We start from the raw sequence: 27069 nt of genomic DNA on the forward strand, positions 1-27069 counted from the left end.
GCACCTGCACGACACCCTCCTGCTGTTGTAGAGACAAACCACTGCTAAATCCGCGCCCCAAGCTGGCGCACGTGCTGCAAATGGAATTCGGCACGGAGGCACACATCACAGCAGCAGGGATCACGACCTCCTAAGTGCGCATGCGTGCTTAGGGTTTTATTATAGAGCAGTGGTTCCCAAACCCTGTCCTGGGGGACCCCCAGCCAGTCGGGTTTTCAAGATATCCCTAATGAATATGCATGAGAGAGATTTGCATATAATGGAAGTGACAGGTATGCAAATCTCTCTCATGCATATTCATTAGGGATATCTTGAAAACCCGACTGGCTGGGGGTCCCCCAGGACAGGGTTTGGGAACCACTGTTATAGAGGATGACACTTAGGCACTTCCAATGCAATACTTTTCACTAACTCTTGTACCCAGATTGCCACATTCTAGTCACCCCTCCCAATTCATTAGCTGTTTACCGCCACTCTCATTCAGTAACCCCTTCCTCGGCCTTTTAACCTCCTCCTTCACTTATGCCATTTTCTCCAGTTAGTTGCAGAACACTAATCGGCCAGTTTCTTACCATACCTCTCCCCCCAACCCCAATCCCAGTATTATGCATTAGGCTCAAGTAAGGCTACTCGAGGAGGAAACCTCCCAGGAGCACAACACAGAAGCCATCTCAGCTTACCGAAATCATAGAGACTACTCAGCACAGCGTCCAATGCCTTCGCCGTTTCATCCTTACAGGATCTATGGTCTCCATTCCCCGCCATCATGACTTCATAGAGTATTACTCCAGAATCCGCTCTCACCTCGCGCTTATTTAGCACGGTATCACAACCGGAAGGAACGCCGTGTACACCAGTTTGTCTCAATGCGGCTTCCGTTCTGAGGCAAGATGGCTGCTCCTAAGAAAGAAGAATAGAAAAGAAAGAGGAGGTGGCTTGAAGTCTGGAGGCAGGGCCTGTGCTGTGGGCAGAGATTGCAGTCGGCTGGTGAGGTTTGGCGTTGGTTTCTAGCCTTGGGCCCATGGCGGCGGCGGTGGTGGGAGCCGCTGGAGCAGGCTATTCGGTAGGTCCATTTGTGGGAGCGAGAGCCAGGTGCTGCTGTTGGGGGGGGGGGGGGGTTTGCTTCATATTACTGTAATGCATACACTACACGCTATGATATTTTAAGCCGTTAATTTATTTTTAGTATGAATTAAACCATCTTGCTGCTTAGCGACAGTTTCCTCCGCTTGCATCAGTTTAAGACCCATAAAGAGCAGGAATGCTTTCTAAGTAAATTCTGCTAAGAATATTTAGGGATTTTATGTACCATTACCAGATGATAACCAAGCAGCGGTGAACGATGGCGGGTGAACGCAAATACAGTAGTTATTTTCCTATTGGAACACACTAACCGCTCCAGCTTTGACGATCAGATTCTGCCTGACAGAGGTAGGAGAGGTTGAAAGCGAGAGCTGTTAAGTTTGTTTCAGAAGCAAATGAGGAAACAGGGGTTATATTTAAAGAAACCGCCATATGAGAAAACAAGTTGAGCCGGTATATCGCAGTGCGGACGATAGCTTATGATATATATTTTGCCATTGAAATATAATTAAGCGCACGAGTTCCCGTGGTTACTAGTTTTTAGTAAACCGTAGTATTGAGCTGGTTGATACCCAAGGACCATACGTATGTAACGCATAATATACGAGATGATGCTGAAAAGTTCTCAGCCCAACCAAGAAGAGAATGATGTGAATAGGGTTCAATCAATAATTTGAAACAATGTAAAAAAAAAATAAATAATAATAACCCAACAACAAAATCATAGAATTTCATTTCTACAATATAAGAAATAAGAAAATTTGTCAGCTACAGTGGCAAAATAATGCTCAGAATTTAGGAAGTTGGTTGGGCTGAGAACTTTTCAGCAATCCCCTCTCCCCTTCACCCCCCCCCCCCCGAGATTAGGTTCTTATCTTGCTAATATCTATTTTTAGTAGATAGATGTGTCCTTTTGGAAGGACAGGTTAGGTTATATCCCTGTGCCCATGAGCCATGCAGAAGGAATACACTCATTTTTAAATACCTCCTATTTCACAGAGCACTCTGCTGTTAGTAGAGAATGACACGAGGAAAAAATCTGTCCCCATCACTGCCCTGTCCCTGCCATCCACCGCTCTATCCCCGCCGTCCCCTTCACCGCCCCATCCTCGCTGCATCCATACAAGCACAAATTAAGCCATGATGTGTTAGGCTCACATGGGAAACATAGTGACATAGCACAAGAATTGCATTTCTTAATAAAATATATACAAAAAAAAAAGCGCACATGTTACCAGACACAGGTCCCAATCGGAATACTACACGGTGTCTAAGCTGACTTCCCAAGCTGAAAATCGTGCATTTTGGTGACTCTTCTCAGGCCAACTTGACGAGAGTTTCTGTTCCCCTACCAGGAAGTCTCTACTTTTCAGCTCTCCAGGAAAGGGGATCTCCTCGTGTGTAGCCTTAGCATCTAGAATAGCACCTCCCCCCCCACCTCCCAGGGAGCCCGCAAACTCCATTCCTGCCTCACTTCCGCAGCGCGAGCAGTTTCCTGCCTCATCCTTCATCCCCCAGCGCTACGAGCGTGCCAGATGGTGGGGTTTCCGGGAGTGAATGCGGGTACCTGACAAGGCGGCTTCTTTGCAGCCGCTTTGTAGCAGTGTTTCTCCTCCCTAAAGTAGAGAGCGTCGGAAGCCCCAGCAATGAGGGAAATGAGCAACAGCACCACATCCGCACCTCCGCCCAATCCAAATATCTCCCTATTCCCTCCCTGCCCCTTACCTTCGTGGCCAGTGATTTCTAAATTGCTTTCCTAAGAGCAGCTGGAGTGTTGAAGTTACATATGGCTGCCGGAAAGGCCGTCTCTGATGCAACTTCCGGTTGCGTCAGAGATTACCTTTACGGTAGCAACACGCAGCTTCAATGCTCCGGCTGCGGCTAACAGCCACCGTGTCATTCTCTAGCTGTTAGTTCTACAGCAGACAATAGCTCTTTCTAAAAACAGATGTGAAGGAAGGGGTATGGAGAAACTCCCTGAAAAATAAGGCTGTTTCTGCTTTGAAATTATAACAAACATGTTAACAATGAACGATCAAAATAGTGCAACAAGCATGCCAACATAAACATTTATGGAGCTCAAATAATAGACAGGCAAAAGAACACCACCTCGCCTTAGTATACTAACAGTCCACAGAAGGCAAGGGAAACTGCTGAGAACTCGAGTCCTACTCTTGGCAGTTTTAAGATTTTTTTTCTTTTCGCAGAGCTTTTATAGCTCTTTGAATCAGTGTCCCCTGAGAAAGGCGTCTTGCATACGCCGAAATTAGGATCCTTGTTGGGACATTATTTTCAAATAAAGATTTTTCTATTGATTGAAAGGATGTCTCCCTTGCCTTCTGGTGTACTGCTCAAATAATACTGGCAGTCCCAGAGTTAGATGCCCAACTTAAGTACAACTCGTACTTAAGAACAATCATGGCCAGTGGTGTACCGGGGGGGGGGGGGGCGTCCGCCCCGGGTGCACGCCCCAAGGGGGTGCACAGCCAGCCACCCTCCCTATTCTGCCGCTGCTCCGTCTAACCACCGCATCCCTGGCACCGGCTCCCCCACAGAGTCACTCCTTAGCCCGGCCAGCAACTGCGTGGTAGGTGGAGGCAAAAGGTGAGGTGGGCTGGTGGGTGGGGAAAAAGTGCAGTGCCCACAAGACTTCACCTCTGGCGTCAATTCTAACATCGGAGAGGAAGTTCTGGACTAGCCAATCACTGTCTGGCTGGCCTGGAACACCCTCTCCATTAGAACTGATGCCGGAGGTGAAGTCTTGTGGGCCCGGCGCTTGTACGCGCCAGGCCTGGCTCGGAGAAGGAGCAGGGAGAAATCGGCTGCTGGCTTGGGGGTGGGGGTAGGGAAAGAATTGGGGAAGTGGAGAAATCGGCACGATGGCTTTGTGGGGGCTAGGGGGAGAGAGAAAAAGGCAGAAATAAAGAGGGGGGCCATGGGGAGAGAGAAAGGGAGGCAGAAAGAAAGAGGGGGGCCAAGGGGAGAGAGGGGTACTCCCTTCACTTCAGTCACATACCCCCGGACCTTCCTCCAAAAGGGTTTCCTTCGGACCGGTCTCGGTTGCCCCTCCTTCTCCAAGAAGCTCGGGCCCTTCTTCGCCTCCAGGCGGTCGAGGAGGTTCTTCCGGACCAGTGGAATACGGGGTTCTACTCCGGTACTTTCTGGTGCCCAAGAAGATTGGGGATCTGCGTCCGATCCTAGACCTCCGTGCTCTGAACAAGTTTCTGGTCAGGTAACGGTTCAGAATGCTCACCCTCCCTACTCTGTACCCCCTCTTGGACAAGGGGAACTGGCTGTGCTCACTGAACCTCAAAGAGGCGTACACGCACATTCCAATACACCCAGCCTTTCGCCGGTATCTGAGATTCCGGGTGGGGGATCTCCATCTCCAGTATCGTGTTCTTCACTTCAGCCTGGCGGCCTCTCTCTGAGGTTTTTCACGAAATGCCTGGTTGTGGTAGTGCGGCCCTGTGTCTCTGCGGCCTGCAGGTGTTTCCCTACCTCGATGACTGGTTGATCAAAGCATCCTCTTGCCAAGAAGTTCTGCGAGCGACGAATCATACCATCTTGCTCCTTCAGAGTCTTGGCTTCGAGGTGAACTTCCCCAAGTCTCACCTCTGTCCGTCCCAGTCTCTAGAGTTCATCAGAATGGTCCTGGACATGGTTCGTCTCTGCTCCTTTTTGCCTCAGCCTCGGCAGGAGGCCCTTGTTCGTTTATGCCAGAGGGTGGCCCATCTGTCCTCGGCCCCGGCTCGACTCCTGATGGTCCTCCTCGGTCACATGGCCTCTACGGTTCACGTGACTCCTTTTGCCAGACTTCACCTCTGTAGTCCTCAGTGGACTCTTGTGTCTCAATGGAACCAGGATCGGGATCCTCTCTCTTGATGAATTGTCATGACTCCTTTGTTAAAGAGGTCTCTCCGTTGGTGGATGCTCTCTTCCAATCTTTCCAGAGGTGTTCTGTTTCATGCTTCTCCTCCGCAAAAGGTCTTCACGACGGGATCGTCGGCCTATGCTTGGGGGGCTCATCTGGACGGTCTTTGCACTCAGGGTCTTTGGTCCAGTGCCGACCGCCTTTGTCACATGAATCTGCTGGAGCTTCGGGCGATTTTCTTCGCCCTGAAGGCTTTTTGTCACCGGCGTCGCGACCGGGTGATGCTGATCCGCACAGACAACCAGGTCGCCATGTATTATATCAACAAACAGGGGGGAACAGGGTCCCTGTCCCTGTGCCGAGAGGCGATGCGGCTCTGGGAATGGGCCATCCGCCGCAACATGTTCCTTCATGCAATCTACATTCAGAGCCAGCACAATTGTCTGGCGGACAGGTTGAGTCGTCTTCTGCAGCCTCACGAATGGTCCATCCATTCCATGACTCTGCGTCAGGTGTTTGCTCGTTGGGGGACTCCGAATGTCGATCTGTTCGCATCCCCCCCTCAATCACAAGTTGCCTTGCTTCTGCTCCAGAGTTTACACCCCTCTCAGACTCGAGGCGAATGCTTTTCTGCTGGACCGGACAAACCTGTTTCTGTATGCGTTCCCTCTGATTCTGAAGACTCTCGTCAGGCTCAAGTCCACGAGGGCCACCATGCTTCTGATAGCTCCTCAGTGGCCCCGACAGCCATGGTTCTCCCTTCTGTTGCAACTCAGTTCCAGGGAGCCTCTTCTTCTGCCTGTTTTTCCTTCTCTGCTTACACAGAGTCGGGGTTCGCTGCTTCATCCCAACCTTCAGTCTCTGCACTTGACGGCTTGGTTCTTCGAAACTTAATGCCCTCATTCCAGTTCTCACAACTTATGCTGGATGTCCTGGAGGCATCTCGGAAGGAGTCCACTCGCCAATGTTACCATCAGAAATGGACCCGTTTTCTGCCTGGTGTGCTACTCGACAGCAGGAGCCTATCTGCAGTCCTGGATTATCTGTTGCACTTGTTTGGCGCTGGTCTCAAGTCCTCTTCGGTTTGAGTCCAGCTTAGTGCCATTACTGCTTTTCATCAGCCGATTGACGGGAAGCCTATCTCTGTTCATCCGGTGGTTTCCCGCTTCATGAAAAGCCTTTCCCACGTTTATCCGCCCCTTAAACTGCCTTCCGTGGTTTGGGATCTTAACGTGGTCCTTGCTCTTTTGATGAAGCCTCCGTTTGAGAACATAAGAACATAAGAACTGCCATCTCCGGATCAGACCCATGGTCCATCGAGTCCGGCGATCCGCACACGCGGAGGCCCAGTCAGGTATACACCTGATGTAGTTTTAGTCACCCATATCCCTCTATGCCTCTCATAAGGAGATGTGCATCTAATTTGCCTTTGAATCCCAGCACAGTGGATTCTTTAATAACCTCCTTTGGGAGAGCATTCCAGGCGTCTACCACTCGCTGCGTAAAACAGAACTTCCTGACATTTGTCCTGGACTTGTCCCCCCTTAGCTTCAAACCATGTCCTCTTGTCCGTGTCGCGTTGGACAATGTAAATAATTTATTTTCCTGCTCTATTTTATCGATGCCTTTCAGCATTTTGAACGTCTCGATCATGTCCCCTCGCAGCCTTCTCTTCTCAAGGGAGAACAGTCCCAGTTTCTTGAGTCGTTCCTCATATTCCAAGTTCTCCATACCTCTTATTAACTTCGTTGCTCGTCTCTGCACCCTCTCCAACAGTTTTATATCCTTCTTTAGGTTGGGAGACCAATGTTGGACACAGTATTCCAAGTGTGGTCTGACCATTGCTCTATAAAGCGGTATTATGACTTTCTCCGATCTACTCGTGATTCCTTTCTTTATCATGCCTAACATTCTGTTTGCTTTCTTTGCCGCTGCCGCGCATTGTGCCGACGGCTTCAGAGTCCTATCTATCAGTACACCCAGGTCCTTTTCTTGTTCGCTCTTACCCAGAGTTGCGCCTGACATTCTATACTCGTATTCCTTATTCTTACTACCTAAATGCATTACTTTGCATTTCTCCACGTTGAACTTCATCTGCCATTGATCTGCCCATTTCTCTAACTGATACAAGTTGCTCTGGAGTTCCTCGCTATCCTCCTGCGATCTGATTGCCCGGCATAGCTTTGTGTCGTCTGCAAACTTAATGATCTCACTGGATATTCCGTCTTCCAGGTCATTGATATAAATATTAAATAGGATCGGCCCAAGTACTGAGCCCTGGGGCACACCACTAGTCACTTTCTCCCAGTCTGAGAACTTTCCATTTATGCCCACTCTCTGCTTTCTGTTTTCCAACCATTTGCCTATCCACCTTTGTATATCTCCCTCTATTCCATGGCTTTGTAGTTTCCTGAGAAGCCTTTCATGTGGAACTTTGTCGAATGCTTTTTGGAAGTCCAAATATATTATGTCCACCGGCATTCCACTATCAATTTGCTTGTTCACGGTCTCGAAAAATTGAAGTAAATTCGTTAAACATGATTTCCCTTTCCTGAACCCATGTTGACTGGGTTTCATCAAGTCGTGTGTATCTAGGTGCCGGACTATGCTATCCTTGATCAGTGCTTCAACCATCTTTCCAGGGACAGACGTAAGACTCACAGGTCTGTAGTTGCCCGGTTCCCCTCTCGATCCTTTTTTGAAAATTGGCGTGACATTCGCTATCTTCCAGTCCTCTGGTATCTGTCCAGTTCTGATTGTCAGATTGGCAAGTTTCTGCAATAGCTCTCCGATTTCAACCTTCAATTCCTTTAAAACTCTCGGGTGAATTCCATCCGGTCCAGGGGATTTGTCACTTTTAAGTTTGTCAATCTGGTAGTATATCTGGTCCAACTCCACTTCAACTGTGGTGAGGCTGTCTTCTATTACTCCACTAAACACTTTCACTGCTTCTGGTATTTTAGCGGTATCCTCCTCCGTAAAGACGGATGCAAAGAAGGAATTTAGTTTGTCAGCAATTTGTTTATCTTCCTTGATGTACCTTTTTCTTCCCTGGTCGTCCAGGGGTCCCACCGCCTCTTTTGCGGGTTTTTTCCCTTTCACGTATCTAAAGAAGGGTTTGAAGTTTTTGGCTTCTTGCGCTATTTTTTCCTCATAGTCCTTTTTGGCATCCCTCACCGCCTTGTGACATTTCTTTTGATCATCTTTATGTATTTTCCATGCTTCGGTTGTTTTCATGTGTTTCCATTTTTTGAAAGAGTCCTTCTTTTCTTTTATGGCTACCCTCACCTGTCCGGTAAGCCATGCCGGTTCTCCCTTACCTTTTGTTCTCCCCTCTTTGGAGATCCTTGGAATATGGAGATTTTGTGCTTCTGTGATAGTATTTTTCAGTAGGGACCATGCCTGGTCTACCGTTTCAAGTTTGTCCACCTTTTTCTTGAGTCGTTGTTTCACCATGGCTCTCATGCAATCGTATTTGCCCTTTCTAAAGTTAAAGGTTTTGGTTAAGGTTTTGGCACGTTTTCTATTCCCGATGTCAAGCTTAAAGTTGATCACATTGTGATCGCTCGTCCCCAGCGGTACCGTAACTTCTACTTCTTTTGTCGGTCCCGTGAGGCCATTTAGTACCAAGTCCAGGGTGGCGTTGTCTCTTGTCGGCTCCTTTACCAATTGTTCCAGAAAGCAATCCCCTAGCACCTCCAGGAACTTGGCCTCCTTGCCGCAGTTGGAGGTTCCTAGTTTCCAGTCTATCCTCGGGAAATTGAAGTCTCCCAATATTATTACATTGCCCGTTTTGCTTTCTTGTTTGATTTCCTCTATCATTTCTGAGTCAGTTTCCTCCGCCTGTCCTGGGGGACGATAGTAAAGGCCAATTTTCGTGTCTGCGCTGTTTTGGCCAGGAATCTTGACCCAGAGGGACTCTAGCTTCTCTTTTGTTTCCGTCGTAGCCACTTCAACAGATTCTATTCCTTCCTGAACATATAGGGCAATACCTCCACCTTTCTGCCCTACTCGATCTCTTCTATATAGTTTGTATCCCTGCAGTACGGTGTCCCATTTGTTTTCTTCATTCCACCATGTTTCTGTTATGCCAATGATATCCATGTTCTCATGTCTTGCTATCGTCTCTAGTTCTCCCATTTTGTTTCCTAGACTTCTAGCATTTGTATACATGCATTTAAGTTCCCTTCGTGTTACCTTTTTGGACTTTTTACTCTTGGCTGCCCTTACAGTTTCATTTACGGTATCCTTTACTGCTCCTGTGTTATCTCCCGTGTTTGTTGTGTGGTCATCCCCTCCTGTGTCTGAGTTGTCCTTTCCTGCTTGTTCTCCTTTGTTGGCTGTGAGGTTGACCTCTCTTGTGTATGAGTAGTAGTCCTTTGTTCCTACGTCCGGGCATCCTGTTGTCCGTACCATCGACCGGTCGTCGACTGTCGGCTTTCCCCTGTCCTTCAGTTTAAAGCCTTCTCTATTGCTTTCTTCATGTTGCCTGCCAAAACTCTTGCTCCTTCCTTGTTGAGGTGTAGTCCATCCCTTCTGTAGTACTTGCTTTTTCCCCAGAACGCTGTCCAGTTTCGCACGAAGTCGAAGCCCTCGTCTTCGCACCATCGTCTCATCCAGGCGTTGATCGCTTGCAATTCCCCTTGTCTCTTTCCATCTGCTCTTGGTACAGGGAGGATTTCAGAGAAGGCCACCTTCACCTCCCTGATCTTCAGTTGTCTTCCGAGTGAGCGGAGCTGGTCCTTCATCTCTTCCCTGTCATACTTCCGCCCGCTCACATCATTTGTTCCCACGTGGATAAGCACAGCGGTGTCCACTCCCCCTGCGCCATCTATGATCCTGGAGATCCTGTTGGTCACATCCTTTACTCTTGCTCCAGGCAGACAGGTGACGACTCTGTCCTCTCTTCCTCCTGCGGTGTGGCTGTCCACGTGTCGTATGATGGAGTCGCCTACGATGATCCCCATCTTCTTTATTCGGGAGTTCCTTGGGGGGCGTAGGTCCACGTCCTTGGAGTAGGGCCAGTCATCTTCCTCCAATGTTACTCTTGAAATTGTTTCCTGTTCTTTGAGCGGGGGAACATCCTCCTGTGCTCTCATTTTTCCTCCTGGTGTGCAGTTGTCTCCTACCTCGTCTTCGTTTCCTTCTGTGCTTACATGGGTGTCTTCTCTATTCATATGGGTTTCCTGAGTACAGTTTTCCAGCCCTGGGATCTCTACGTGGTGCTGATGGGCTTCCTCTATGAACATTTCTAGATCCTTGACCTCGTCGTTTGGGTTGTACTCCACTAGAATCTTCTCCTGTACTCGGATTCTGTCTTCGAGTTCCATCACTGTTCCCTCCAATAGTCTTTTACCTGACATTTCAAGCTATCCATCTCCGTGCATCGATCGCAAATGTATGCCTGGATCCCCGAAGGGAGGTAGTCATACATATTGCAGTCGATACAGAAGACAGGAAAGCTCATCTTCTGACTTCCTTGGGCTTCCATTTCGTGCTTTACTCGTGGGTTGTCTGAGTGATTTGATGTGACCTACTGCTGCTCTTTTTCCTACTGATCCTACCTCCCCCTTACCTTCTGACTTCCTGACTGCAGGCTTCCGCTAGCTCGGGCTCACTTGAAGTATCTTACTTAGAAAGTTGTGTTTCTTATTGCTCTCACTTCTGCCTGTCGGGTCAGTGAGCTTCAAGCCTTGGTTGCGAACCCACCTTTCACTGTCTTCCATCATGATAAGGTGGTTTTCCGTACCCATCCTAAGTTCTTGCCTAAGGTTGTTTCTGAGTTTCACATCAACCAATCCATTGTTCTTCCTGTATTTTTTCCGAAGCCCCATTCTCACCCTGGAGAAGCGGCTCTGCATTCTCTTGATTGTAAGTGTGCACTGGCCTTCTACTTGAAGCGCACCGCTCCTCATCGTTCTGCTCCCCAGCTGTTCCTCTCTTTCGATCCTAATCGCTTGGGTCGCTCTGTCTCTAAGCGGACCATTTCTAACTGGTTGGCTGCTTGTATCTCTTTCTGTTACACTCAGGCTGGCCTCTCCCTACCGGGTCGAGACACAGGCAACAAGATCCGAGCGATGGCGGTGTCTGTTGCTTTCCTCCGCTCAACTCCCATTGAGGAAATCTGTAAGGCTGCCACTTGGTCCTCGGTTCACACTTTCACCTCTCACTACTGTCTGGATGTCTTTTCCAGGCGTGATGGCCACTTGGCCAGTCAGTTTTGCAAAATCTGTTCTCCTAAATTGCCAACTCTCCCTCCATCCCCTTACAGTTATCTTGGAGGTCACCCACATGTAGAGAATATGCTGCCTGCTTGTCCTGGGATAAAGCACAGTTACTTACCATTACAGGTGTTGTCCAGGGACAGCAGGCAGATATTCTCGCAACCACCCACCTCCCCGTGGTTGGCTTCTTTGCTAGCTATCTGAACTGAGGCCAAGCTGAGGAGACGCATGCCCTAGACCGGGCGGGAGGGGCACGCGCGCATCCGCGGGTCAATCGCAAGCTTGAAGATCTTCTTGCGAAAACGTCCGCTAGGGGGCTCCGTCGGTGACGTCACCCACATGTAGAGAATATCTGCCTGCTGTCCCTGGATAACACCTGTTATGGTAAGTAACTGTGCTTTATCTCTTCCTCTCTCTGTGATCCCACATGCCTATCCCAGGCTTTCTTGAATTCAGACACAGTCTGTCTCCACCACCGAGACTGTTCCATACATCTACTACCCTTTCTGTTAAAAAAAGTATTTCCTTAGACTACTCCTGAGCATATCACCTCTTAACTTCATCCTAAGCTCTCTCATTCCAGAGCTTCCTTTCAAATGAAAGAGACCCAACTTGTATGCATTTGCATCACGTAGGTATTTAAACGTGTCTTATATCTCCCGTCTTCCCTCCAAATTATACAGATTGAGATTTTTATGCCTGTCCCCATACGCCTTATCACGAAGACCACACACCATTTTAGTAGCCTTTCTCTGGACTGACTCTATCCTTTTTATATCTTTTTGAAGGTCCAGACTCCAGAATTGTACACAATATTCTAAATTAGGTCCCACTAAAGTCTTATACAGGGACATAAATACCTCCTTTTTCCTACTGGCCATACCTATCCCTATGTACCCTAGCATTCTTCTAGCTTTCACTGTCACTTTTTCAACCTGTTTAGCCACCTTAAGATCATCACATACAAACAGGTTGAAAAGGTGACGGTAAAAGAAAGTAGGATGTGTTGTCCACAGAGACAGAGAATAGGGGGAGGGGGAATTGGGTTTAGGCAGAAAGATAAGGAGCTTGATCTTAACCATATTCAGTTTTAGATGATGGTGAGGATCTTGCAGCTGGAGTGCAGAGGCGGAGCCAAACTAAGATGGTGGCTTGAAGCAGGCATGGAGATGCCGTTGCCGGGAAAATACTTTTTTCTGTGCCATTTCAATGGTGAAACGTAAATCTAAAGTCTGGGTTTTCTGGGCCAATGGACGCGTTTGTGCAGCACTCCACCCAAACATAGAACCTGGATGAATCCTCGGCAGGAGGATGCACGCAGACTGAGGCATGCGAACACTCCAGTGAGGGCGCCACCTTTTCTCCAGAGGAGCGGAGACCACCCTTGCCCAGCTTCTGTCCTTCCTCCCTCCCATCTCTTGTGCAGCCGAACCTCCATCCTTCCCTCCCATCCAAACCCCATGAACTGCGAGTGAGCCCTACATACCTCCCTAAGCAGCATCAGGCTGGCAGCACTCTAAACAGGCTCCTTCAGCCTTGTCTGCCTATGAATTCACTCTGCCGCATTACTGATGATGTCGTGGCAGAGTGAATTCATGGGTGGACAAGGCCGAAGAAGCCTGTTTAGAGTGCTGCTAGCCCGACGCTGCTTAGGGAGGTACCGTATATAGGGCTCGCTCGTGGTTGGCAGGGTTCGGATGGGAAGGAGGGAAGGATGGGGGTTCGGCTGCACGGGTGGGGGGAGGGGGGCGGTGCTTGCTCAAGAGTTCTGCTGCACAAGGGATGGGAGGGAGGGAAGGGAAACTGCTGGCGAATCCTGGGACTAGGGCTTATTTTTGGGATAGGGCTTATATTAAGACCTACCCTGAAAATACTACTAGGGCTTATTATCAGGGAAACATAGTAGATGATGTGCGTGTATTACACACGCACAGTTTCTCCCCATTAAAATTTTTTTAAGTCATGTGCATCCTGGGATGCACTTAGAGGGGCCTAAGGCTACTCCCATAGAAGATCAATAGAAGTGATGATGGAGAATCTTATTCTAAATTGGCAAAAAGTCTTTAAACTGCAAATGGCAGCCCCATTCACTTGTCTGTCAGTTCAACAAGTTCCCAAAAGGGTCATGCATTAGTCACTCATTAACCAGACTAAGGTTTGACCCTTTTGGGAACTTGTTGGACTGGCACAGGAGGAGACAAGTTTGCACGGCAGTTGCTTATTTGCACAGTTTCTATGTGTACATATGAACAGGACTGCCATTTGCAGTTTAAAGACTTTTTGTCTATTTAGTCGGCACAGCTGTATGATAAATATGTGTGAAGATTAGGCTTTTTGTGTCTGTCTAGTAGGGCTAAAACAAATTGTAACGTATATAAACCGGGATTTTGGGGCCAAAAAATTGGCCCAAAAATGGGGGTCCCAGTTTATATTCAAGCCAATACACCCCCTTCCAAAATTATTGCAGGCTGCCGAGAATTTGCAGGAGCCATTAAGGAAGCTGCTCAGCACTGAGCAGCATCACCAAATCGTGCGCCTGCTCGTACTTCTCAGCGGCCGAAGGTACTCACGGCAGTCAGTTAACAGTGGGGCAGGATCTTGGAAAGTTAGCTCCTGCCCGCTGTACCTCCACTGGCAATCCGCAGTGCCTGGGAGGAAGGGAGGCTGCAGAGTCTGACGGGAGAGGGAAGGAAGGGTGCTGGGTGCAGTGCCTGGCAGAAAGGGAGCTGGGTGCAGAGCCTGACAGGGCAGGGCACTTGAATATTAAGCTGCCCGACTTGTATTCGAGTCAACCATTTTTCCTCCTTTTGGAGGGAAAATGAGGTTGCAACTTATATTCGGATCGACTTATATTCAAGTGTATAGGGAAGATATTTAATGAGCATGTCTGGTGAATGTGTTATGTATTATAGTGCAGCAATATAAAAAAATGTAAACTAATGTAATTGTTAAAATTGACAATGAGATTTGTAGTATATTTTGATGAATTTAACTTTTGAATTGTTGCATTGAATTATTATTAAATACCTTATTTCCAGAGATAAGACTTATTTCCAGAGATAAGACTTAAATACCTTATTTCCAGAGGTAGACTTTCCAAAGTCTACCTTCTTATCTTTTATGGACTTCTCAACTCCCAGAATCTTGTCCAAACCTCATTTGAACCCTGCTATCTTAGTCACCTTGACCATATACTCCACAGTTTAATTGTATTCTGCATGAAAAAATACTAAGATTTTATTTTCAGTCTGCTGTCTTTCGTTTCATGGAGGGTCCTCCTTGTTTTATTGTTCCTTTTTTACTGTTGAACATCACATGTGATTTTATAATTGCGTCTCTGTCATCTGTGCTTTATTGCTTATTGTACATTTTAGAAGTGCCCTTCACTCTTCACATAAGTAATAGCTTTGCAGTATTTCTGATAAGCTGGTTTGGATAGAGTCCCTTGTGTTGGTGATCCGTAATTAAAAGCTATGTTCCTGTCTGTTCCTCTGTCCTCCCTCCATCCATGTATGTACATTAGAAGGAACTGTTGTTAACTCTTTGCCACACTGAGCTCCTTCCTCAGTGCCTCCACCTCCCATCACACTCTTCACTTTCTTCCACTATTATAGATGAGTACTTCTGTGACAAGGTTCATATGATTAACATTGAGTTCTCCATCAGGTAACCTACATCTCCATCACCGCTCCCCCATTTCATTCTGACATCCTTCCTTTCCTAAAAACAAAGGAGGAATCTTTACATATGTGACCATCTATGGGAAAGCATGACAAAATGTTGGTCACTTCAGTCATGGTTTCTTACCTCCTTCTTCAAACTTGCCATCTGTGCCTTTGGTCCTATTTAATCAACTCTTAATGTAATCAACTCTTATCTCCCCTATTGTCATACCTTCCTTCTATTGTCATACCTTCCTTCTGTCTCATCCTCAGCATATCGTTTTTCCTACTGCATCTGTTCTGATGTCTTCAGCCATGCCGTGATTATTTATGTATGTATTTTCATGCATATAACGCGCGCGTTATACACGATTTTACAAACCGAGCATAATCATGCGCGTTATATGCGTGAGCGTGTTTTACAATTTTTTTTTTACATTGCTGGTTCCCCCCCGACGTCCGATTCAGCCCTGAAAGCCTGATGCCCCACCCCGAAGGACCGCTGGCCCCCCCCACCCTGAAGGACCGCTCGCACCCCCCCGACGTCAGATACATCCCCCAGCCCCCCCCGCACCGTTTGCAGTGGAGAAGCAGCCTACCGTGGGTTCGCGATGCCAGTGAGCCCTGCTGCTTCCTCTGCCGGCGGTCCCGCCCCTTCTCTGAGCCCTTCGCTGCTTCCTCTGCCGCGGTCCCGCCCCTTCTCTGATTGTTTCTCTCCATCAAATCTTTGGCCATGCTCTGGTCTGTTCACTCCTTAAGAAACATCAAATAGGAAGAATTTGGATAGAGTAAAGGCTCTATCTTCAATGTTCCATTCTTTTGTAAGATTCTGGAAAAGCTCATTCTTCAGCTTGACTAATTAATTGAAAACACCAACACCCTTCACCCTTTTTAAGCTGGCTTTCACCACAGGCACACATCACTGAATCTCTTCTTCTAGCACTCCATGACTCCATCCGTTCCTCCTTAGGCCAGCACTATCTATAATAATAAAACCCTAGCGCACGCATGCGCTGTTGAATGGTCGTGAGTGCTGGTAGCGTGAGGTGTGCTTCTGTGTCATTCCTCACGGCGCCTGTGCTAGCTGGAGGTGCGTGTCCAGGGACTCCTCCCTCCCGCTGCCGCTGATCTTCAAAGCGGCCTGCTGAGGTTCGCCAGCCACTGTAGCGAACCTCGCAGGCCGCTCTCCACCTTCCCGACATGGTGCTGAAGGAGTCGGGGTTGCCACTGCTGCCACGATCTTCCTGCAGCCCCGCCCACCGCCATGAAGGAGGAGATCTGGGCTGAGAGGTGAACGATGCAGCTCCAGCTCCAGTTCGAGAAATGGAGGGAGGGTAAGAATGGGAGGGGGGGGGGTGGAAACGGAAGGGGGCCATGGGGCAGCCAGGCATTGCACAACAGGGGACCAGGGGGAGAGGGAAAGGGAGCTGCTTTGAGGGGGTGGGGGGCAGACAGCAATCATCAGGGGGGAACAGAAGGGGGCCATGGAGCACGCAGGCATGGCACAACAGGCACGGGGAAGGCAGGCATTGCACAACAGTGGACCAGGGTGAGAGGGAAAGGGGGCTGCTTTGGGGGGAGGGGGGCAGACAGCAATCATAAGGGGGGGAAAGAAGGGGGCCACGGAGCACACAGGCATGGCACAAAAGGCACGGGGCAGGCAGGAATTGCACAACAGGGGACCAGAGGGAGAGGGAAAGGGGTCTGCTTTGGGGGGTGGGGGGCAGACAGCAATCATCAGGGGGGAACAGAAGGGGGCCATGGAGCACGCAGGCATGGCACAACAGGCACGGGGCAGGCAGGCATTGCACAACAGGGGACCAGGGGGAGAGGGAAAGGGGGCTGCTTTGGGGGGAGGGGGGCAGACAGCAATCATAAGGGGGGAAAAGAAGGGGGCCATGGAGCACACAGGCATGGCACAACAGGGGGAGAGGGATAGGGGTGTGCTGGGGGGCAGAAAACAATCATGCTTTGCTCTGAGAGGGGGGGTGAGACAGAAGGGGGCCACGGAGAGACAGGCAGGCATAGTGCAACAGAGAAATACAGGTAGGCAGGGGGGCCAGGGAGAGACACAGACAGAATGAATGACAGACAGACAGCGTCCAAGGAGAGAGAGACAAAAAAAAAACCCCAGACAGTCATCTGCTCTAGCGCCCGTTAATGTAATGGGCTTAAAGACTAGTTCTGTAATAATTGTCTTCCTTGACCTCTCTTCCACATCCAACTTAATGGACCATTCCGTATTTTTCCAAAGAGTATGTTCTATTGGCATCTCAGGTTCTGTTCTTTCCTGGTTCTCCAGCTATCTCTCTAACTGCACCTTTCAGCTGACTCAGTCCTTCACCTTCAGTCTGGAGTACCCCAAGGCTCTGTTCTTGACACCACCATCTTTCTTGATTCTGTCCTTACTATTATCCAAGAACAAGGTAGCACCCCCTTCTGCTATGCTGCTGATATACAAATTCTCTGCCATGTTTGTAACCCATCTACATCACAGAACTCCCTCAATACTCACCTTAACTATATTTTCCATTGGTTGGATGAAGGATAACTTTCTCTCTCTCTTTTTTTTTTTTTTTTTTTTAAAAGTACCATTAGTAAATGTGAGGTTATACCTTTTGTCCCAGGACAAGCAGGCAGCAGATTCTCACATGTGGGTGACGTCATCCACGGAGCCCTGATGTGGACAGCTTCGCAAGCAGACTTGCTTGTAGAACTTCAGAAAGTTCACGACTGCCGCACCGCACATGTGCAAGTACCTTCCCGCCCTGCATAGGGCGCGTCTCTTCTCAGTTTTCTGCGGAGCCGAGAAGTCCTATTTCGACGCTCTGCGCTAGACTCATAAGAACATAAGAAGTTGCCCCCGCTGAGTCAGACCAGAGGTCCATCTTGCTCAGCGGTCTGCTCCTGCGGCGGCCCATCAGGCCTAGTGCCTGAACAGTGGTCCCTGATTAATTTTGTAACTTACCTCTAATCCCATCCCTATAATCTACCTCTACTCTTATCTGTACCCCTCAATCCCTTTGTCTTCCAAGTACCTATCCAAAGCTTCTTTGAACCCCTGTAGCGTGCTCCTGTTTATCACATCCTCTGATAGCGCGTTCCATGTATCCACCACCCTATGTGTGAAAAAGAACTTCCTGGCGTTTGTTCTAAACCTCTCCCCTTTCAATTTCTCTGAGTGCCCCCTTGTACTTATTGATCCCCTTAATTTGAAAAATCTGTCCCTGTCTATTTTTTTCTATGCCCTTCATGATCTTGAAGGTGTCTATCATGTCTCCTCTAAGTCTCTGCTTTTCCAGGGAGAAAAGCCCTAGCTTTTTCAGTCTGTCAGTATATGAGAGGTCCTCCATGCCCTTTATTAGCTTAGTTGCTCTTCTCTGGACCCTCTCAAGTACCTCCATGTCCTTCTTGAGGTACGGTAACCAGAACTGAACACAGTACTCCAGGTGCGGGCGCACCATAGCATGATACAATGGCAGGATGACTTCCTTTGTCCTGGTCGTAATACCATTCTGTTTGCTTTCCTTGAGGCCATGGCACACTGCTCCGACGCCTTCAATGTTGTGTCTACCATCACTCCCAGGTCTCTTTCAAGGTCGCTCACCCCTAGCGCTGATCCCCCCATTTTGTAAGTGAACATCGGGTTTTTTTCCCCTATATGCATGACCTTGCATTTCCCTATGTTGAAACTCATTTGCCACTTTTTGGCCCATTTTTCCAGTGTTGTCAGATCTTTTTGGAGATCTTCGCAGCCCTCCATGTTATTGACCTTGCGATATAGTTTGGTGTCATCCGCAAATTTAATAACCTCACATTTTGTTCCTGCCTCCAGGTCGTTAATGAATATATTGAATAGGAGCGGTCCCAGCACCGACCCCTGTGGAACTCCGCTCGTGACCCATTGCCAGTCTGAGTAATGTCCCTTTACTCCAACCCTCTGTTTCCTGTCCGCCAGCCAGTTTTTGATCCATCGGTGGACCTCCCCTTGCACTCGGTTCTACTTCATGCCTTCTCTCACCACAGCTTGTGTTTATTTCTTTTTAGGTTCACTGTGTATTTCTTGCGCGTTTCATTAAAAAAAAAAAAAAAGACTATTTTTTCTTTTAGTCATGGCGGGGCCTGCCTCGTGGCCTCAGCCGGCAGGTTTTGACTATCTTCCTGTATATGTCCCAGTCAGTAACAGGCTTCAAGAAGTGTAGCCATTGCCAGTGCGCGATCTCCCTCACTGACCCACATTGGTGGTGTATTCAGTGTTTGGGACCTGACCATTGTCCGGAGTCGTGTGTTTGCTGTGCTACCCTTCAACCTCATGCCAGCATACGTCATAGAGTTCAGGTGGAAAAACTCTTCAGAGGTATAGATCCACTTGCCCCGGTCTCGACCTCGACCTCAAATCCGGTCAAGCTTACAGGAGTTCCCCCTTCTGCCTCAACCTTGGCTTCAACTTTAATCAAGTTATTCTCGTTCGGCGGGTCCTCATCCTTGAGTAAATCTGCTAAGTCTTCTCCTGATGAGACGCTTGCCTCGCTGCCTCCCTCAGGTCAGGTACCAGCAGTGGTTATCAAGATACCAAAGAAGCATGTCTCCAAGTCGAAGAGTCATTCTTCCTTGGAGACTATAGCCACACCAAACATACCAGAAACTCAAGTCTCAGTGTCACATTTGGAGGCTATGATTCAGGCCATCTTGGATCGTCAGTTTGGTAATATGCTTGCCAAACATGCTCCTACCTTGACTCTGCTTCCTGCAGTCCAGCCTGATCACTTAGCAGTATCACAAGGAGTCGAGTCCTTGGCTGTACCTCGAGCTGATCCTCCTCACTCAATGCAAGGAGTCGAGTCCTTGTCAGTGCCTCGAGATACCTCGACACCAGGCGTTCAATCCCTTTTGGTGTCTCGATCTCCAGCCTCCAGCCTTCCCTCCTCATATAAGACACCGTCCTTCCCGAGGCATAAGGCAACGACTCCTCGACTTTCTCGAGACCTGCCTGATTTAAGGCATGGTTCTCCACACCAGTCGAGGCATTCATCGAGGCGCAGGTTCTCTTCAAGAGACAACTCCTCTCTCCAGGTCTCGAGACTATTCGAGACCTCCAACTCTGAAGTCGAGGACACTACCTCCAGATACCGCTGCTTCTTCTCCTACGAGGGATTCTCTCCACTCTCAGTGAGTCGTCTATACCTGCTGTTCCGCCACTTATTTCTGTCAAATGGGATGATCAGTGACACTCAGAAAAGCACACAGACGATATAAATGCATAAACAATAACCCTTTATTATACTTTTATAAATATATAAAAATGGAATAACTTCACCGCGATTGCGGGCATCATCACTCCTCACAATCAGGAACCCCATTCGATTGATGGATGGGTAGATCACAGGACTTCCCCGTAGTTGCAACAAGATGGATTCTAATTCTGTTGGAAAGTCCCATTTCTTATATAGGGTGAGAACTGCTGTTAAACAGCTTCCTTAACTATGACTCAGACACATCTGGTTTCCCAGTTACATTCGGTTAGGATAGCAACAAGCAAGCAGACTTGAGGAGACATGTCATGTAGCATGGAAAGTTTGTTACACCCTGGCCATAGGCATAACACCTGCATATTCAGGCCTCGGGTATAAGTACTCTAGAGAAGCTTCACCTTCGTTCTCTGCTTTGCGAGGCACCTCGAGGTCACCTTCTTCTCCTCGAGGTCAACCTTATTTGGAGCAGATATCTTTTTCTTCTTTCCTTTGTCAAATGAGTAAGGAACTCAATATTACTTTGGATTCTGATTCCAAGTACTCTCAGGAGTATTTAGAAGAAATGGGTATGTCTCGTCTTCCTGTGGAGTCACTCCAGTTACCCATTAATACACTTCTTTCTCGATCTTCAAGAGAAACCTCGAGACACCTTATTCCATTCCTGCTGTCCCAGGAAAGCTGGTCGTTATAGGATGGTCCACTTCAAGGGCTTCGAGAAATCTCAGTTATCCCATCAGTCCCTTCTTGTGGAGTTTTCTCTGAAAAAGACCAATCCTGCCAAAGTTTATGCCACTGTCCCTCCTGGAAGAGAGGGCAGGACCATGGACAAATTTGGTTGCCGGTTATATCAAAATTCTCTCATGGTAACTAAAATTTTGAATTACAACTTTATTTTCATTTCTTATTTCAAGCATTTGATTGACACACTGCCTGAATATTTCAAATATATTCTTCAACATCGTCTTCCAGGGTTTCAGCAGACAATCACCACTCTGACTCAACACCGCATGCATCTCCTTCAATCTTCCTATTATACATTTGAGCTTTCCTCAAAGGTTGCTGCCTTTTCAGTAGCGATGCGCTGGCTTGCCTGGCTCTGCACTGTAGACATGGACCCTAATCTTCAAGATCGTCTGGCCAACATTCCTTGTCAAGGCAATGAATTGTTTAATGACTCCATCGAGGAGCTACTAAACGATTGTCTGAATGGGAAAAATCGTTTGCTGCCATCACTCATCCTAAGCCTTCTACTTTTAAAGGCTTAAGATCTCTTCAATCTTATCAGAGGCATTTTCCACAGAGAGCAGCTACTTATACAATAGCACCTCCTAAGAAATAACCGCAGAGGCAGCAGAAACCTCAGACTCCTGCTGCGTCTAAGGCCTCTCAGCCTTTTTGACACTGTTGACTCGGAGCATTCCTTCCTCAACAACATCAGGCTGCTCTCATCTCTGCCACAAAGTGTCTTCCTTGACTACAATTTCAGCAAGACACATGATGGTTCTCCTAGGTCACATGGCTTCTATAGTTCACGTGATTCCTTTTGCCAGACTTCACCTCAGAATTCCTCAGTGGACTCTGGCATCTCAGTGGGCGCAGGCTTGTGACCCACTCTCTCAACACATCGGAGTGACTCCTTCCTTGAGACAGTCTTTCCACTGATGGATGCTATCTTCCAATCTCTCAAGAGGTTTACTCTTTCAAACATCCCCTCATCAGAAGGTCCTCATGACAGATTCTTCAACCTATGCTTGGGGGGGGGGGGGGGCTCATCTCGATGGTCTCCGTACTCAGTGCCATTGGTCCAACACAGATCGTCAGTGTCACATTAATCTATTGGAACTCGGAGCGATTTTCAATGTTCTCAAACCTTTTCAGCATATCCTTCATGACCAGGTAGTCATCATTCGGACGGACAACTAAGTCGCCATGTACTATGTCAACAAGCAGGGATGAACAGGATCTCTCCCTCCTTGCCAGGAAGCTCTACAGCTGTGGGATTGGGCAATCCTTCACAACACCTTCTTTAAAGCTGTCTACATTCAGGAAGAGAAAAACTGTCTGGTGGACAAATTGAGTCGTCTTCTACAGTCTCACGAATGAACACTCAATTCCTTGCCTCTTCATCACATTTTTTCTCAGTGGGGGATTCCTCAGATAGATCTCTTCACATCTCCCCACAACAACAAACTGCCTCAGTTCTGCTCCAGGATATACTCTCCTCACCAACTGGAGGCAGATGCTTTTTACTGGAATGGACAAATCAATTTCTTTATGCGTTCCCTGTCAAACTCAAACAGGAATATGCCACCATGATTCTGATAGCTCCTCGGAGGCCCAGGCAACCTTGGTACTCCCATCTACTTCAATTCAGCAGCAGGGAGCCAGTGCTTCTACTAGTTTTTCACTCTCTGCTTACACAGAGTCAGGGTTCTCTACTTCATCCCAACCTGCAGTCTCTACACCTGACAGCTTGGTACCTCTCAACCTAACTGCCACTCTACAGTTTTCTCAATCTGTACAGGACATTTTAGAGGCTTCTAGGAAGCCTACTACTAGACAATGCTACAAACGGAAATGGACTAGATTTTCTGCTTGGTGCAACATTCATCACAAGGAGCCTCAATCTACTTCCTTGTCTTCAGTTTTGGATTACCTGTTGCATTTATCTCAATCAGGCCTCAAATCCATATCCATTCGAGTCCATCTCAGTGCAATTGCTGCTTTTCATCAGCCTATAGAAGGGAAACCTTTCTGTTCATCCTATGGTTTCCAGATTTATGAAAGGACTTTTCAATGTCAAACCACCTCTCAAACCGCCTCCAGTGGTTTGGGATCTCAATGTTGTTCTTGCTCAATTGATGAAGCCTCCTTTCGAACCAATAGATTTGGCTCATCTTAAATATCTCACTTGGAAAGTGGTTTTTCTCACCTCCGCTCGCAGGGTCAGCGAGCTCCAAGCTTTAGTTGCAGACCCACCTTTCACAGTATTCCATCATGACAAGGTGATTCTCCGTACTCATCCTAAATTCTTACCTAAATTAGTTTCAGAATTTCATCTCAATCAATCCATTGTACTTCCAGTGGTTTTTTTTTTTTTTTCCAAAGCCTCATTCTCACCCTGGAGAAACAGCTCTTCATACTCTGGACTGTAAGCGTGCTTTGGCTTTCTACTTGCAACGAACTCAACCACATAGATCTGCACCTCAACTTTTTGTCTCCTTCGATCCAAACAAGTTGGGACATCTGATTTCCAAGCGCACCATCTCCAACTGGTTAGATGCTTGCATCTCTTTCTGCTATGCTCAGGCTGGACTGCATGTACAGAGTCGAATCACAGCCCATAGAGTCAGAGCCATGGTGGCATCAGTAGCCTTCCTCAAATTTACTCCTATTGAGGAAATCTGCAAAGCTGTTACTTGGTCCTCGGTTCATACATTCATTTCTCATTATTGTCTGGATACTTTTTCCAGATGGGATGGTCACTTTGGCCAGACAGTTTTACAAAATTTATTCTCCTAAGTTGCCAACACTCCCACCATCCCTTTTTGGTTAGCTTGGAGGTCACCCACATGTGAGAATATCTGCCTGTTGTCTCTGGATAACACCTGTTACAGTAAGTAACTGTGCTATATCTCTCTTCCCTCTCTCACCTCTGTTGATGGCCAGATACTCTTTCAGAGACTTAGAAAAAATGTTAGGTATCATCTTCAACTCCTGATTTATATTCAAGCAACAGTTTGATGTTATTGTTCATTCTTCCTTACTATGCTTTGGATTTGGTCTCTTTGTTCACATGCTCTTCTTGTTCTGGTTATATCTCAAAGTAATTCTGTGTATGCAGGCCTTCCCCTCTACTCCTTAAAACATCTCTTAACTCATCCAATCAGCCACTGCCAAACTTTGGTTTTGACCATATTACTTCCCCTCTCCCCATTTGAGTTGAACACTGGCTTCCTGTCTCTGCCTGCATCAAGTTCAAAATCCTTCTGGTTTTCAATGGTAAACTTCTCGCCATCTCCTTTTATGTTAATAACCTATTTATCCCCTTCAATTCTCCATGCTCCTACCTTTCCTCTAATAGCAATCTCCTTGTTCTCCCCTCTCGCATCTCTTTTTTGTTCAACATTTTTCAAGAAACTGCTTTTAAATACATTGATCCTAAACTATGAAATGCCCTCCCGTCCTACCTCAGGATGCAATCCTCTCTTCTGTCATTCAAATCAATGCTGAAAACTCACTACTTTGCGGAGTCCTTTGGGATCTCCATTGATTAACCACTCCCTCTTCATGTCCCTCCTTCTACTTTCCCTCTTTTATAGTACAATTGTAAACCATATAGCAGCCATTATTGACCATTTTGTGGTATACTGAGAACTGTGAATAAATAAAATCTGAAAAATTTCATAATATATTGAATGAGAAGATTCAACTTGCTTGGATGTTGTTTCATTTATTTTGTTTGCTTGCTCCCAGCAGAAAGAACTCTCCTGTAAGAAGAAGGATGAGTTTGAAGACATTTTGGAGGAGAGATGGCAGTCCAGTGACATTCAGTTTGCTATGAAGTGTTACACACCAGCCATTTACAAGGGCCTTTCACCTTGCAAGCCTGGGACACTCAAGACAATTGTTTTGAAGTCGGAGCAAGTGCAGTATGTCATCAAACAGGTGGGCCTGCAGAGCTAAGGGAGTTGGAGGCCTCTGATAGGCTACTTACCAGACAAGTTATGTGTTTGTATTTGCAAAGGCACTTAAAAAGTGGAATTTATGATTGTTAATAGTATGGAAGGAATTCACACCAAGGCTGGAGAGGTACTGATAAGGGAAATAGTGATCTTTAGATCAAGTTGGGAGAAATAAAATCCCTTTCTTGTGAAAGAAATCAGACTGAACTGCTGATTTGATTTTCTCCCAACATCAAATAATGACACATTTATTGCTGCTCATCTCCATTACTTGTGATAGATATTCTGCTATCACTTGTTCACTAAACCAAATAAACATTTAAAAATGTATGTTTATATTTAAACATCACAGGTTCTGGGAGGGTGGGTGGGTTTGCACATAAACACAGATTCCAGCATAAGTATAATTATCCACCTTGCTTTTGGGGTGAAGGTGATATTGGCAATGGGGAGATGGGGACTAATTCAGCTTTAGCATCCAAAACTTGGGGGAGAAAGGGTCCCTCCACCACCACCTATGATTCCATCCAGGGGTCAAGTGTTTGTATCATGGAGTAGTCTCTTTTTGTTTTGTATATGCTTCTGACAGTTGTGGAATAACTTGGCAATTAATTTAAATATATTCTGTGTTTGAGGAGATTTATCCTATCTGTTCACATTAACAGCAGTAAATAGCCAGAAACCTCAAGATAAAATCAGGTCTAAATAACATAATGTAGACAAATACCCATCCAGTCCCAAATTCATCACAGTAAAATAAAGCACTTCTAATCAGAACAAACAATTGCAAATCTGAGAGAATTTGTACAATTATATAATGATTAAAAAAAAATCTTAGGGGTCAATTCTGTAACGTGCAGCACACTAAGCGTGAATTCTGTAACAACATTTGGCTGCCCAGATTCTGTGTTAGAATATTAGCGTAAGTCAGTGTTTACTTAATAACGTCTAGGCATGCCCACCTATGCCATGCTGATAGCAGGCATAAATGTATTCACCTAAATGTAGCACTTTAGCATGTACATGTCACATTTTCTATGAGGGTAAATCAAAAAGTAAAGGGAAAATACTGTATGTTTAATGACTTTAATAGAAGTCCTGTATTTTTCGCTCTATAAGATACACTTTTTTTCCCTCCTCCTCTACCTTAATTTTTCCGGCGGTCTGGCAGTCCAGCGCTGTAGAGCAGGAGCTTTCAGCCTCCTGCCCTTCCATTTGGTTTTCTCCCCAATGGCAGGCAGAGTCGGAGCAGCTAGAAGGCAGGTGTGAGTTTTTTGCTTCCTGCCTTGCCGCTCCATGAATGGCGGTATAGCCCCTTAGCCTCCTGTCCTTCTCTCCTTTCTCCCCCCAAGCGGCAGAGCGGCAAGCAGGCAGGTGCGAGTTTTTCACTTCCTGCCTTGTCCCGCGCCGCTCTGTGAATGGCTGTTTGTGTTCTTGTGACGCATTTGTTGTATCGTTCAACAAGCTTCTGCATTCCTGCAGAGAAGTTTTTCGGCTGCTCCCAAAGCCAGGTGAGCACTGCTTCCTTTACTTCATCATGATTTGTCTTTTGCTCTCTGGGTCGCAGTGATGCACCCATGTCTTCTTACCTGTGACAGTTCTCTCCAGAATACTCTGATCTTCATACCATCTCAGGAGCTGAGTCGCATCTTCTACACGTTTGTGCAGATCAATAAGCTGCACCCATCGTGCACAGACTTTTTTTCCTGTATCCCAAGTCGTTATGCATTATGGCAAATGCAGATCCATAGCTGATATCCAAATTTGTAGCCAATTGAGACACCGTTATCCATCGGTCTTCTCTAATCAAGGTATCCACCCTGTCAGTGTGCTCTTGTGTGCACGATGTTGATGGGTGACCAGAACAACCTTCGTTGGTTTACCGTATTTTCACGCATATAACGCGCGCGCTATACATGATTTTACAAACCGTGCATAACCATGCGCGTTATACGCGTGAGCGCGTTGTACAAATTTTTTGTACATAGTCCCCCCCCCGACGTCCGATTCATCACCCCGAAGGACCGCTCGCACCCCCACCCCGAAAGACCTCTCGCACCCCCACAGCCTCCCCCCTCCCCCTCCCGCATAGAGAAGCTGCCTACCGTTGTTTCCGGATGCCAGTGAGCCCAGCTGCTTCCTCTGCCGACGGTTCTGCCCCTTCTCTGAGCCCTGCGCTGCGCTGCTTCCTCTTCCGGCGGTCCAGCCCTTTGTCTGACGTCAGAGAAAGGGCGGGACCGCTGGAAGAGGAAGCAGCATAGCGCTGGGCTCAGAGAAGGGATGGGACCG

At 47.3% G+C, this 27069-nt stretch overlaps 2 protein-coding genes across 4 annotated transcripts in view; one reads left to right on the forward strand and one right to left on the reverse strand.

Annotated features, from left to right (window-relative positions):
- The window catches only part of C3H1orf131 (chromosome 3 C1orf131 homolog), a 58978-nt gene extending 56193 nt beyond the window's left edge, over nt 1-2785 (reverse strand). The window contains exons 1-2 of the mRNA XM_033936356.1: nt 2651-2785; nt 681-900 (exon numbers count right to left, since the gene is read on the reverse strand). Coding sequence (XP_033792247.1) covers nt 681-768 — 88 coding nt within the window. The 5' untranslated portion in view covers nt 769-900; nt 2651-2785. The remainder of the gene's footprint in view (nt 1-680; nt 901-2650) is intronic.
- Nucleotides 866-27069, forward strand: part of GNPAT (glyceronephosphate O-acyltransferase) — a 169316-nt gene continuing 143112 nt past the window's right edge. For 2 of the 3 annotated variants that reach the window (XM_033936353.1, XM_033936355.1), the window contains exons 1-2: nt 866-1063; nt 24572-24763. In XM_033936353.1, the coding sequence (XP_033792244.1) occupies nt 1022-1063; nt 24572-24763 (234 nt within the window). In that variant the 5' untranslated portion in view covers nt 866-1021. The remainder of the gene's footprint in view (nt 1064-24571; nt 24764-27069) is intronic. The other variant, XM_033936354.1, reaches the window with a different exon arrangement.

The sequence above is a fragment of the Geotrypetes seraphini genome, chromosome 3 (assembly GCF_902459505.1).
Source record: "Geotrypetes seraphini chromosome 3, aGeoSer1.1, whole genome shotgun sequence".
Taxonomy (NCBI): domain Eukaryota; kingdom Metazoa; phylum Chordata; class Amphibia; order Gymnophiona; family Dermophiidae; genus Geotrypetes; species Geotrypetes seraphini.